This window comes from Cetorhinus maximus, chromosome 21 (assembly GCF_964194155.1).
Source record: "Cetorhinus maximus chromosome 21, sCetMax3.hap1.1, whole genome shotgun sequence".
Lineage (NCBI taxonomy): Eukaryota > Metazoa > Chordata > Chondrichthyes > Lamniformes > Cetorhinidae > Cetorhinus > Cetorhinus maximus.
The window spans coordinates 61,303,922-61,319,116 of NC_135899.1; the positions used below are offsets into that span (position 1 = coordinate 61,303,922).

The 15,195-nt window shown below is 43.1% G+C and overlaps 1 protein-coding gene across 2 annotated transcripts in view; it reads left to right on the forward strand.

Moving 5' to 3' along the window:
• The first annotated feature begins 4,089 nt into the window (after window positions 1–4,089).
• LOC144695901 (transmembrane protein 35B-like) overlaps window positions 4,090–15,195 on the forward strand; it is a 57,794-nt gene continuing 46,688 nt past the window's right edge. Inside the window, exon 1 of one of the 2 annotated variants that reach the window (XM_078566980.1) lies at window positions 4,090–4,262. In XM_078566980.1, the coding sequence (XP_078423106.1) occupies window positions 4,155–4,262 (108 nt within the window). In that variant the 5' untranslated portion in view covers window positions 4,090–4,154. The remainder of the gene's footprint in view (window positions 4,263–15,195) is intronic. The other variant, XM_078566981.1, reaches the window with a different exon arrangement.

A 15,195-nucleotide genomic window follows, 5' to 3' on the forward strand; every position in this document is an offset into this window, starting at 1 on the left:
AGGTAGGTCAGATTGGTATCTCAGGTTGGTATCCCCTTTTCCCCAGCTTCCTGCATGCTCTCCTTCAATAACAAGTGCAAGAAGCTCATAGGCATCTTTGTCACAAAAATTGTGACCATCTGTTCAATTGTGTCTGTCATTTCCCTTAGTCCCATCACCCAATGGGCCAAAATCCCCTGAACTTCCTCCTGCTCTAGCTCTGATGTTACATCTTTATCTGGTTTCGCTCCTATCTTCCTCCATGCATTCTCTGAGCCCACCTTGTCAATGCGGCCCACTTCTGCCTCTTTGAACCTTATCTACACTAAACTGCCGACCACCCAACTTTCTTTCCTGGTTCACCTATAAGCTGATATTGTAAATGATGCCTACTTCATAGGTAGGTTCTGCCACATTTCAAAACCACAGTCATCGCCACTCTAGATCTCTTTCCTTGCAAACTATCCCATCTCTAACCTCCCTAACCTCTCCTAAGTCCTTGAATCCATGTCTGTACCTTTCCTGTAACTCCAAGATTGGATATCAGGTTTATGCCACTGCTTCGGCAATGAAACAGCCCGAATCAAAGTCACAAATGCCACCCTCTGTGATCCTGGTGCACTTTCCCTCTTCATTCACTTTGTCCTCTCTGCAGGCCTTGACCATAGCATCCTTCTCTAATGCCTTTCCTCCATTATCCAGCTGAGTGGACTGCCCTTGCTCAGTTCCAATGGTGGCTGAACATCTCAAGCGATGACTTCTCTTCCCTTCCCTGCATCTCTGAGGATCTATCCTTTAAAGCCTTCTCTTTATCATACACTAGTGTCCTTTGACTACATTCTCAGAAGACATGTCAGCTGAGACACTCAGCTCTACCTCTCCATACCTTTCCCAACTCCTCCACTGTCCCATGTTGTCAGACTGCTTGTCTAACATCGGTCTTGGATGAGCTTAATTCTCTCCATTTAAAGGTTTGGAAGATGCAATCCATCAACTTCGACACTCCCAAAAACTCCATATCCTTGTCACTGATTGCATTCCCTTCCTCAGACATGGGGGATTAAAATTCTGTCCATAGTTATCTTGGGCTGGATTTTAGGGTCACCTGCCGGGTGTGCTTTCAGTGGGGCAAGAGGGGGGCACATAAAATATGATGGGTGTGTAGCCCACTGCCTTCTCCCCACCTCTGACCCGATCCCAAAGAAAGGTTCTGCACGCACTTTTACGGAAGGTGAAACAAAAAATTGAGTGAATGCTGCATCAGGGAGTCATCTCACCTGTAACCAAACCTGCAAGCTGGTGTTCAGGTATGGTTCCAGCACTGAAACCAAATGGCTCAATACAAATCTGCGTTGATCTTATGCAGTTAAACAAGGCAGTGGAAAGGGAGATCCAGCCAATGGCACCTGTGGATGAGAGTCTGGCAAAGCTAGTAAAAAGCACAATTTTTACAAAATTGGATGCAAACAGTAGTTTCTAGTAACTACCTTTGGACAAGAATCCAAACAACTGACTACATTCATCACAACGTTTTGGAAATATTGCTTCAATCGGTTACCCTTTAGAATTACAGTGGCACCAGAGATTTTTTAGAGAATTATGGCAGGCATTTTTGAAAGAAGAGATGCCACATGGATGACATCCTGATCCACAGGTCCGCCACTATGAAGCATGAGGCATGAGTGAGGGCAGTGTTACAATGCTTGGAAAAACAGGACTAACTCTCAATAATAAATGTGATTTCTCACAGCCCACCATCAAATTTCTGAGACACATGGTTCACACATCAGGCATCAGGGCTGATCCCGAAAAGACCAAGGCAATCAAAGATTTTCCACCATCTTGCAATGCAACAGAGCTTCAGTACTTCATGGGGATGGTCAATGAAGTAGGGAAGTTCCTACCTAATCTGGGCACATGTAAATGAACCACTATGACAGTTGTTTAGGCTAGACCAAGCATGGTGTTGGGCAGAACATCAACAAATCTGTTCCAAAAGACAAAAACGATGCTTATTTCGCCAAATTGGCACGCTATTACCTGGAACCGCCCACAATAGTTGCTGCGGATGCATTGGCGACTGGACTAGGACCAGTACTCTTTCAAATTCAGAAAGATGGAACAGATAGATCAGTGTATTATGCATCTTGATCATTGACTGAAATGGGGCAAAGATACACTGTAATCGCAAAAAATGGGCCAATGAGAAGTTTGCTGACTACTTCTTAGGCCTCAAGTTTACCATTGAGACAGACCACAAGCCATTGGTTACCTTATTAAATGCAAAGATGCCACCAAGTCCAGAGGTTTCAACTGAGACTCATGAGATTCACAAGCAAATATGTTCAAGAAAAACAACAAATAACAGCAGAGTGTTATTACGCATTGCTGTTGAAAAGCTTGAACAGGAGAACATAAATTTTGTCAGAGATGTAGAGTCGTATGCCACATTAATTACAAAATTTCTGCCAGCAACAACATAGAGGCTAAATAAAATTTGAAAGGCAAAAAGCAGATGAAGAATATGCCAAAATTAGGGAATACTGCATAAATAGATGACCAGAATATGTTCCAAATAATTTCATCCTGAAACAATACTTGGAGCAACAAAGACATCTCAGTGTCATGGATGACCTACTGGTTTATGATGAGGTTGGTCATACCAAGAGTCATCATAGTTGTTAACTATTATTTCAGATGGGTTGAGGTTAAACGTCTTCATGGTCCAACCTTAGAAGCAGTCATCAAAATACTAAAAGAAACTTTTGCCACACACAGCATTCCAGACTTAGTCATTTCAGCCAATAGCTCACAGTTTGCAAACAATTGGTTTAAGCAGTTCACAGCCTATGCATTTGTCCACATGACTAGTTCACCCAAATACCCACAAGCTAATGGAGGGGCTGAAAGAAGAGTAAGAACGGTAGAAGCTTTATTGATAAAAGACAAAATCAATTTGGCATTGTTCAGCTACCATTCCACACCACTTCAGAACGGTTTGGCTCTGTCAGAACTTCTGATGGGAAGACGAGTAAGGAATCAACTTCCTGTTCTTCCCCACACGCTAATGCCATGCCTCAAGGTAGCAGATACAGAGAGAGTAAGGGAGAAGGAGGATGGGTATCATGCACATCAAAGCAGAAATTATAATCAATGCCATAGAATGCATGATTTACCAGGACTCCAGCCAGGTAAATCAGCTTGGACTCGTGACCAGAATCACAAATGTTTTCCTTTTCAAGCTTTTCAACAAATTTTGGAAAAAATCAAAATCCGCAATCTTATCTTGTAGAGATTGAAAATGGAATAATAAGGAGAAACAGGAGTGCACTTGTATCTATAAGAAGACCATCAATGGAATAGACTGACTACCCAATCTGAATAAGAAGACACCCTGATTAGAGAACCAATTGTCTCTGATGATTTACATTTACTCTACAGAGTTCAAGACAGAACATGAAGAACTTGAACCCTATGTGACCTCCTGGGGAGCTGAGAACAAGGTCGGGGAGATTGGTGAAACCGCCACAAATCTTATCTCTGTGAACCAGGGATGAAGGCAGAGCCTTTGGAGGAGATATAGGATAATGTAAATAATGTATTTAATAGTCAGAGGTTTGGGGAAGATGTAGTATAAAAGGTCAATGTTGAATATGTAAATAAATAATCTACATCATCAGTGGTGTAAGATCACGTGACAAGTGCATGCTGCAAGAGAGGTCAAGTAGAGCCTTGTCCGAAGCCTGCACTGTATCTATTTAATAAACTTTGCTGTTTATTAAACATTCTATTAACAGCCTTGTCTCCAGCAATATCTGTAAATCCTGACCATGGACAATCTAAGCTAAGAACCACAACGATGATAACAGAGGAGCGAGCTTATCAGAAAAGTATAACACGTTAAAATCCCATTTGAACAGGGAGCAATGCTTAGTTTAAAAAAAAGATGCATTCAAAAGTAAGTCACATTTTAAACCACAAAAGGAAACGAATATAATAAACTTCAAAGTGGACTGGCAATGAGGTATGTTGACAGAGGACCGAGCAGATGCCATGGACTGGGTTGAGCTAGTGTTTGGTTGGCAGAGAGAGAGAGAGAGAGAGAGTGTGTGTGTGTGTGTCCCTTTAAGAACTCTTCTGTCTTGTTGCGAGTTTCAACGGGTGAACCGGCGATCATGGCGCTTGTGGTCGCGGCTGTGCGAGGCCTTCTGGGGCTCTTCTTTATGCTGATGGGAGGCATGAAGTTGACGGATCGGATCTCCCCCCAGCTGTATGCAAAGGCGGTGGGTATGAGCAGGAGCAGCGCTGGAGGAGAGGAGGCGTCCCGGAGGCTGCAGAGCTCCTTGTTGCTGCTTTACACGCATATTTTGGCGCTAAATAGGGCGGGTGGGTGAAGAGCTGCTGGTTTTTGGGAGGTCTAGGTGTAATGTTAAAACATATATATATATATGTAAATCAGGGGCTGCTGTAAAGCAGGATCGAGGAATAAAAAGGACTGGAGGTGCAGTCTTGTGCCACACATCAAAATAAATTCTGAATTTATCATTCTGAATGTGCAACATTCCTGTTGTGTAAACGAGGTGGATTTTGCTTTCGCTGTAGCTCATGTTTTCAGGTGTGTTGCAGTTTGCCATCTCCGGTTAAACAGAGTTTGCTGTTCATTTCAGTTTGCACCGAGTTTCACATTTTGTTTACAAACTGACTCAAACTTGGGAAGTGAGCTCAGCTTTAACGAGTGTCATTCTGAACGCAAAGAGATTCAATTTAACCTGGATAAAGCAAGGCTTTTTTAAAAAAACTGTTTTTATATTAAGGAACTGAAAAGCAATTAAAAAGCACTGGAAGACGTGGGTAAATGTGAACGAACCCCTAACCAGCATCACTGAGAAGTTGCATTCACATTTTTAAAGTGTTTTTTAAAATAGTGAACCTCCCAAGGGAAAGGTTATATTAAAATAAAAGGAAATGCATTTGTGGTTAGGGGGAAGTGAACCAAGTGATCACTGAGGGGTGGAGAGCATTTCCAACAACAACTTACACTTGTGTCTCTCCTCTTTAAGGGAGATAAACAGAGGAGCAATCTGACATAAAGCGATAGCAAGGCAAAAATGGTGAGATTAGGAGGGGCGACCAAATGAGTTTTAAGGAAGGCCTTAAAAGAGAGGGAGCTATAAGCAAATAGCTCAGTGCGAGAATAGTTAAAGCATAATCTGCTTTCAACCAGCCAAAAAAGATTTGGAACAGTAAAAAGCTTTCCATGAAAACAAAGCTTGGTTTCTATACTGTAAATGTGCTCTTCACTCTCCATACACTTTGTGAAACATGGAATCTGCAAAACTGCCCAAGAAAAGAAACTGGCTGATTTGATACCAGATGTCTCAGAAGGATTCTAGGTATACACTCATGGGACTTTAGACTCAACACTGAAGTAAGAAAACACTCAGAACAGCCTCCAGTTTCATCCGTCATCAGCAAAAGACAGTTCAGCTGGCCAAATTCTGTCATCGTGGCCTGCCCATCAGGTCATAGATGTAGAAGAAGAGGGTGGCCCAAGATGAACAGGTGCTAGACTGTCACTCAGGATCTTCAGCTGGTCAACAGACGCTGGAACGATGCGGGGATATTGGCTGTGAACAGGAGAGAATGGAGTGATTTGCCTCGTGCCTCTAGACAGGGAAGCTACTATGTCTAAGTTGAAAGAGAAGAGGGAGGCGGTGAGGTAAAAGGGAAAAGGGAGGGAATTCCAGAGTGTGGGCCAAGATGATTAAAGACATGGACATCAGCGGTGGGGGGGTGGGGGTGAAGGGATGGGAGCTGCATGAAATGCTGGAGTCAGAGGAACAGAAAGTTCTGGATGTTGTAGGCTTGGAGGAGATTCCAGAGAAAGGGAGGGAAGAGGCCCCAAAGGGATTAAACATGACGACACAAATTTTAAATTGGATGCATTGGGGCACTGGGTGCCTATGTAAGTCAGCAGGGTGGGGGTGTGATGGCTGAACAGGACTTGGTGTGGGTTCTATCACAGGCAGCAGTGTTTTAGATGAGCTGAAGTTTATGGAGGGTGAAGAATGGGAGGCCGACCAGGAGAGCATTGGAACAGTTGAATATGGAAGTAACAGGGTTGAGAGTTCAGTGGCTGAGGCAGAGGGTGAAAGTGGGCAATATTAGGGAGATGGAAGTAGGGAGTCTTTGTAATGGAGAAGATATGGAATCGGAAACTCAGCTTGGGGTCAGCTAGGATGCCAAGATTGCAAACATCTGGCTGGAGGCTGATGGGATCATGGCCGCTAGCGTGGAGTTTTTGCTCCTACCAATGTTCAACTGGAGGGAATTGGAGTTTATCCAAGATTCGATGTCTGGCAGCACAGGAATAGTGGCAAGATTGAGAGAGAGAGTATGGTTGTAATACTGGGTGTAGTTAGTGTGCATGTGGAAGCTGACCACCTGTCTCTAGATGTTAAGAGGTGTCCAAGAGCAGATATATGAAAAATACTGAAAGTAACAGTGTGGAAGTGGGAATAATAGGCAATGCTGGAGCTGCTGTTGCTACAATAATATAGGTAAGAGTGGAAGGAAAGGGGGACAATGCACCCATCTGGGTTATGTAGAGAAGGTAATGAAGAATAATGGATCACAGTTGCAGAGGATGTCACTTATGACTTTCATTAGGGCCATTTCAGTGCTGTGGCAGGGACACAATCCTGACCGGAGAGATTCAGTTGGGTGGCAACATCCCATTCAAGAACTTCTGAGAGGAAAGGGATAACCATAAGACCATAAGACATAGGAGCAGAAATTAGGCCATCCGGCCCATCGAGTCTGCTCCGCCATTCAATCATGGCTGATAAGTTTCTCAACCCCATTCTCCCGCCTTCTCCCCATAACCTTTGATCCCCTTACCAATCAAGAACCTATCTATCTCGGTCTTAAATACACTCAATGACCTGGCCTCCACAGCCTTCTGTGGCAATGAATTCCATAGATTCACCACTCTCTGGCTAAAGAAGTTTCTCCTCATCTCTGTTCTAAAAGGTCTTCCCTTTACTCTGAGGCTGTGCCCTCAGGTCCTAGTCTCTCCTACTAATGGAAACATCTTCCCCACGTCCACTCTATCCAGGCCTTTCAGTATTCTGTAAGTTTCAATCAGGTCCCCCCGCATCCTTCTAAACTCCATTGAGTATAGACCCAGAGTCCTCAAACGTTCCTCATATGTTAAGCCTTTCATTCCTGGGATCGTTCTTGTGAACCTCCTCTGGACCCTCTCCAGGGCCAGCACATCCTTCCTGAGATACGGGGCCCAAAACTGCTCACAATATTCTAAATGTGGTCTGACCAGAGCCTTATAAATCCTCAGCAGCACATCCCTGCTTTTATATTCTAGTCCACTCGAAATAATCTTGGATGTTGGAGGTCGGTTGGTAGTTTGCAAGGATAGGGTTTAAGAATGGTTTTTATGTTGGGGGTGGGGTGATGATGGCCGTTTTGAAAGGACAGATGAGAAAAGGGAAGGGTTTATCATGTCAGCTAGCACGGGGCATGAGGGACATGAAAAGATGTTGGGTGATCAGCGACTTAGTGTGAATGCGGTCAAAAAACAAGGGGTGAGTCTCATGGACAAATGAGATAGGAGAGAAACTAAAGGAAGCCATAGAAGAAAGGTCCAGAATGTAGAATGAAGATAGCTGAAAACTTGCTACAAGAGGTTAATTAGGATAGCTGAGGCCTTTGGTACATTATCTTTAATATCTGGATTTCCATTGTGCAGTGCAAGCAAAGTGACCCATTATCCTTGTTTGTCCTTCAAGGTGGGGATGACCATGTTCATCATCTGGGATGTTTGGTAGGGTTCTGGTGAGCATGTAGTGATTGTCAAGGCCAATCTGTGCCCAGAAAGTTCTGCTGCAAAATGGACTGGATGCTGCAAACAATTGAGTTTTGGATGAGTTGCTGGCTCGGGATTTCCTCTCCTTGCATTTTCTCTCTGCCTCCGATATGCTTTCGATGGAGGCTGCATCGTTTTTATTTGGTTGCGCCTGGACAAGTTTCTTCCAAGATTCGAAGTCCATATCAGAACTCCTAAGCAAAGTCTTCAGTATGTCCTCGTAGTGCTTCCTCTGACTGTCATGAGAGCACACCTCAGACTCAAGCTCTCCATATAAGATTTGTTTTGGTAAGTGAGTGTCAGATATTCTGGCTATATGACCAGCCCAACTTAGTTGTTACTATCTCAATATGGTGTGGATGCTTGGCATGCCAGCTTGGGTGAGCACCTCAGTGTCAGGTATTTTGTCCTGTCTTCTGATCTTCAGGAGCTTCCAAAGGCAGCTCTCAAGTGAAAGTAGTTGAGCTTCTTAGTATGATGCTGTCACACAGTCAAAGTCTTGCATGCATAGAGCAGAGTGGGCAGGATTGTTGCTCTACAGACTTTCAGTTTGGTAGGCAGAATTACTCCTCTTCATTCCTAGACAATGTTCGATGTCTGTTGAAGGATACACTTGCTTTGGTGATTCTTGCGTGTGTTTCATCGTCAATATACACAAGTCAAGAGTGTGCTGCTGAGATAAATGAACTTATCCACTGCTGGCAGGTTCTGGTCATGGACTAAAACCTTGGGCTTGAGATAGGGCTTTCCTGGAGCAGGCTGGCACATCACTTCAGTTTTCATCGTGGTGTTCGTAAGATCGAAGTTGTCAGATGCATTGGAGAACAATCCATGCTACATTGGATGTCCAGATCTGAACTTACAACTTAACCTATTGGAAGGGCAGCTTACCATGCCCTCAGTATGATAATGTGCAGGCTTGGAACAGTGAGCTCCTTGTCAGAGAGCTGGCACAAAGCAGATTTAAGATTTACCCCTTTGTACCTGAATATGTTGGCTCCATTATGAGAGTAATCCTTTTGTACCTCTGTGCCTGTTTATCATGTGTGGCACTAAAATGAATGCCAGTGGCCACTTGGTTGTGGAGCAGACCACACCCAAGCTCAGTCTTGTTTTCACTGGACATCCACAAACTCAGCAAGAGCCATTGGACACTGATCAGAAATAGGAAACTTGGACAGATATGATCCCCTACATAGGGCAAAGGCACTACTGTCAACTATAACATCCCACCTGACATTCTGACAGAGATCCTAGGGCAGATGATGTGCAAAACTCTTTCACAAGAAAATGTGAAAAATTGGAGAGAACAACACATCAGCCCTTCCTGCACTTCTGTCGCAGAACAAGACAACATTTGTTCTGCTGTGAACCTGTCACTGAAACAATGCTGACAGGGGCAGTAAAACATCAGGAACTGAGCCTGCATGTAAGCATTTCTCCTCGTGCAAACACCTTTATATTTTTTAAAAAGACACACTTCCCTCCTACAGCTGCGTTCCTGTTATTGTTATGAATTTGGCAACCAAGATGGCTTCAGTCAAAAATAGAATGGAATTTAAGATTTTCCAGTTTGCAACAAAGCTGCAATAAAACCAGAAAAGGAAAAGTTGGGTGGATTCATTATCCTGCAAAATCCTTCATCAGATACAGTGTCACCCATGTTTGTGTTTTAAGAGGATGTGTAAATTCCTGACTCACTTTGTTCTGTTAGCTGCTTTCCATAAAAAGAGTATGTTCTTCCCCAATGGAAGGCTGCTTAAATTATACCTGTGATTTTTATATGGGAAATAAAAGTGGACCTTGAGCAAAACAGGGTTTATTTGTGGCTGAGAAAAACCAAATGGAGAAATACACTTGGGTCTGTGTCAGGATCTTTCCCATTAATTGATGTGATTAAATCCTCCAGTACCGAAAGTTGGGCTATCTACCTACAAAATTCGAGCTCTTGCCAAGGGCAGAGCTAAAAGCAGAAATCTGGGCACTAATCCCTTGCTCCCAGTTGTGGGCTGAACAGATATGTAATGTCTTGCTGTGTTAAAGATGTGGCTCCATCTGTTTTTGATATTTTTTCATTGAAAGGGCAAATATGTATATCAATGTCCCAGACAGCAGCATCACTATCCCTGCATATGTCCTGCCCCACCGGAAGGACAGACCTACCAGAGGTGGCGGCCACAGTGGTATATAGTCAGGAGGGAGTTGCCCTGGGAGTTTTCAACTTTGACCCTGGACCCCATGAAGTCTCATGGCATCAGGTCAAACATGGGCAAGGAAACCTCCTACTGATTACCACCTACCGTGGCCCCTCAGCTGATGAATCAGTGCTCCTCCAGGTTGAATACCAATTGGAAGAAGCGCTGAAGGTGGCAAGGGCACAGAATGTACTCTGGGTGGGGGACCTCACTGCCCATCACCATGAGAAGCTTGGTAGCATCACTACTGATTGAGCTGGCTAAGTCCTAAAGGACCATACCTGCTGCAGACCCAGTCTGGCAGCTGGTGAGGGAACCAAGAGGTAAAAACATACTTGACCTCATCCTCACCAACCTGATGCATCTGTCCATGATAGTATTGGTAGGAGTGACCACCACTCAGTCCTTGTGGAGATGAAGTCCCGTCTTCAGGTTGAGGATACCCTGCATCATGTTGTGTGGCACTACCACCGTTCTAAATGGGATAGATTTCAAAGAGATTTAGCAACTCAAGACTGGGAAACCATGAGGCACTGTGAGCAATCAGCAGGAGCAAAATTGTACTCAGACACAATCTGTAACCTCATGGCCTGGCATATCCCCCACTCTACCATTCCCACCAAGCCAGGTGATCAACCCTGATTCAATGAAGAGTGCAGGAGGGCATGCCAGGAGCAACACCAGGCATACCTAAAAATAAGGTGTCAACCTGCTGAAGCTACAACACAGGACTACTTGCGTGTCAAACAGCATAAGCAGCAAGTGATAAACAGAGCTAAGCAACTCCACAACCGGCCGATCAGATCTAAGTTCTGCAGTCCTGCCACATCCAGTTGTGAACGGTGGTGGACAATTAAACAACTGACTGGAAGAGGAGGCTTCACAAATACCTCCATCCTCAATGATGGAGGAGCCCAGCACATCAGTGCAAAAGATGAGGCTGAAGTATTTGCGTCAATCTTTAGCCAGAAGTGCCGAGTGGATGATCTATCTTGGCCTCCTCCAGAGGTCCCCAGCATCATAGATGCCAGTCTTCAGGCAATTCAATTCATTCCATGTGATATCAAGAAACAGCTGAAGGCACTGGATACTGCAAAGGCCATGGGCCCTGATAACATTGAGGCAATAATGCTGAAGACTTGTGCTCTAGAGCGTGCTGCACCCCAGTAAAGCTGTTCCAGTACAACCACAACACTGGCACCTACCTGGCAATGTGGCAAATTGCCCAGGTGTGTCCTGTGCACAAAAAGCAGGACAAATCCAATCTGGCCAATTCCCCCCCATCGGTCAGGAGGGTTTGGGCAGCTGTTGAGGAAGGAGTCATGGACACGGCTGTCTATTTTTGGGCAATCTGAATATTTAAAGCAGTTCTTTTTCACATTGCTGGTGCATGACATGCAATATGATTGTAGCAGTGCCATCGATCTGCAACAGTAAAAAGGATGGTTATCTTTTTATCTTATCAGATTTCTGGACATTCCAGATATCTGCTGAAAAGCGAATCTGCATGTGGCCCATCAGTGTCCAAAGGGAAGACTAGTGGTAACGTGAAATCTTAAACTGGGGGTGCAACTTGGGCAGGTCAGGTTCGTAACATACCACCTGGGAATCTGAACTGCACCAGGCTACAATGTAAATTAGGGTTTTATAACTGGCTATGTGAGAACTGCTTGACTTGAGCTATTGTCTGACATAATGGCCTTTGTGAACACGCTGCATCATTATTTGGTGCTTTGGGTTGATGAATGCCTATTTCAGAGGCTGACAGGGAAGTTGGCACTTATTTTGAATTTGAAATACTTAATAATTTTGAGAGTTTTCGATGCTTACGGACTTTGCGCCGTCGAATGGATCAATTCTTGTACTTTCTGTTCTTAAGTTTCCTAATCTTGTATCACTGCTCCCTTTAAGGTGTCTTTACCTCCAAACTCCAACATTAGAAATGTCTAATGGAGAATTTCTCATTGGATGACACATTTTATAGAATTAACATCACAGTCAGTACATTCAGATACATTTTCTATTTGATGTACAACGCTAACGAGTTGATTCCTATTCAATAAATTCCACATTCCTTAAAGTAAAAGCCACACTTTGATTTTTTTAAATATATTTTTAAGGATTGTTATGCCTTATCTGCTTTTATTCATAAGCTTTTGTAGCAACTCTCATCGGCGATGGATTTTCAAGTTTTTTTCTGAAATGAGGGCTCATACAAATTGCAATTTCACTTTCAGTCACTTGCTCTCAGCAGACTCTGCTCAGCTGGTGAGCAGCCCTGGGCCACTTATACTCCTTCTCATGCTTCCTGTGCACTTCAGCTGAGATGTATCCTGGCAGTTAAATTGAGATATTTGCCAGCAGGTTTAACTATCAAAGTTAGTGTAACTCAATTTCACATGTTCAAGATTTCTGTGTGTACCCTCAACATGACACTAAACCACGGGATTTAGATTCAGGCTGTTTGATCCTCACCATGTTTACCGACATCTGGCTCGAAAGATTTAACTATTAGCCTTTCATTTATAAAATACGTGTGTGTCGCAGTCTCCATTTCTGCTGAGACCTGTTAACACGTTTCCTGCAAACATTATTAATCTAAAATGTGCTTGACCAAAATAACCTCTGATCTGGCCTTCATTGCACAGTTGTAATACTTGGTTTTATTAATTTCCCTTAATGTAAACCTAAAACTGGATTAGTGCTTGTGAATTCAGCAAGAAAGAAAATAAGTAAAACTTATGCGATATATTGATTCCTTATAGGTTTCCTAATGTTCAATAGATGTTCACTGCTGTGCACCTCCAGAAATAAATTTTAGTCCATCTGGTGCAGTTTTTTTTTTCAGTCCCTTCACTTGTCCCCCTTTGTTTTCCAGTACTAAGTGGCTGCTGTTTGCTGCTTTCCATATGGTCGGCAATGTCTTCTTATCTTATGCTATTTGCTCTTTGTCCTCAATCCATCCCTGGGCTCACCATCTACCTCTTGAGCAGGGAATCCATTAGGCATACAACCAGGTTTGCTAGAACATTGTGCACGGCTGCAATCTACATTGGTTTACTGGCAGAGATTTATATCTGTTGTCAGTGCTGTAACTGAACAAGTTAATTGCACTAATTCTTATATTTTCCATGAGCTGTATGTGGTGTGTATTGTATTGTCTTTACATCTTCAGTTGTGTGTTTTTCTATTGCTGGAAAGAGGAAGAGAATAAGCTTGAGTGAGCAGGGAAGCCTTTTAATTTGGAGACCTCTAGAAAAGTGAATTTGACAAATGGTTAAACAGAAGGAGAGTTCATGTTTTTGTGCATGTTAATGATTATATCTCACACTCTGCTGAAAGTGAACAAATGTTGTTTCAACAGCATTAAGTGGTATTGCCCGGTGACATAAGGTTGCAACGTGATGCTTTCTCCATTGCGTTAAATAGCTGTTAAAGCTTTTGTTCAAATGAAATTTAAAGAGAGGAAAAAAACGAGACATTGGGTGAATGTTTCATCTATTAAAGCTACTTGCAGCGTGAAGCCTCCCTTTTAATTAAAAATTTGGTTTACCTCACCAAGTCTTAATCCAAATTTAGGCAGCTAATTTTGAAATAACCCCTGGTTGTGCTATTTACGGAGTTGTGAGATTATGATCGAACAGACTAATTATTCATGAGCTATGGTCCTTGCATGTGTGGGAGTAAATGTGGATGATTCCAAGAATGATGAAAGAGGCCTCTGTGCTGACAGTTGTTTATTAAAAGGCATTGAAATTATATTGACCATTATTAGTGTCCAAATATTTACCTTGATTTAATGAAGGAAGAAATTTCATTCAAAGGGAAGGCAAATGTTTCATACGGATGTGCTAAGCGTTGATCCACTAATATATTCTTATGCATAATTTAGGGCTTGACTCTCGGTTAATGACTAGTGAAAGTGTAAATCGTACATTGGAGGGTTCAGAATTTGTTCATAGATTTGTTTGTCAGCAGTTCTAAGGCTAAGATTGCTGATAGAGCTTTTGGCAGCCATTCATTTAACTGAGATATAACTATTGATTAGCACTTTGCTATTTGAACTTCATTGCAGACAGGTTGACAGAGTTGGTTGGCCCTGCACCAAGGAGACCTGAGGGCATTACTTATAGCTTAGTTGGAGTGGGAGAAGGAACTTCTTTGATGCAAATGATTTCCGTGAATTAATTACTGCACTCAGTATATTGTTTGTTAAAATGTCTGTGATGATTTTTCACCACAAAATGGCTTCATTGAGGTGCCCTGCATGCTAAGGCATTCTGGCCAGATTTAATCTGTGGTGAGATTACCCAAATTCAGTCAGAGCAACTGTTGAAGCGCTACAGTTAGTGAGGGGGGAATCGAAACCCGTGGCCCCTGTGCCCTCAGTAGTGCAACAGTGCAGGTGTTAATTCATCATGTGTCAGAGTGGCCTTTGGCACTGAGAATTTGGCACAAGTCATGAATAAGTCTCGTTAAGGCCTCAGCTTTCAGACTTATTTAGAAGAGCACATAACATTATAACACAATGTAGGTGCCAGCTTTGCTTTTTTCTCCTTTGTTTGGACTGGGATCAACAGAAGCTTTATACACACAGGAACTCTTTTTAAAGTGGCAAAAACTTTGTGCTTTTTATTTTTTCCAAAAGTTTTTTTAGTGGAGCGCTGCTGCTGTTGTAGGTTTATTTCAGGTTTTTGACATTAGATTCTTAAACCTTTCGAAACAGATTTTAGGCAGCTGATTTTAGGCAGGTTTTACTCCTTGTGCTAAATTTGCTTACTTTAAGTGTTTTTTTATGGTGCAAGATTTAAAAGGATTGTGGAAGAATCAGCAGGCCCCAAACATGCGTGCAGGCCTTGGCTCATCTGCTAGTTAATGACTGAGAGTACGGACTCCCACCTCGTGTAGCTCAGCGGGATGCCAGTTGCAAGAGGCTGTTGCCACTTGGAGCAAGCTTGCCTGCAGGCAAATTGCAACATAGGGGTGGCCCTGCTCTCAGCTGTGCCTTATTACAGCAAACTCTGCAATTATCTGTCAGTGTGCTGCTCACAGCTCAGACCGGTGCCTGACGCATTGGCCTGTCTTCACACTGAACAGCATGACACAACTGCACTGCATTTCACAAAATGTGAGGTTGTT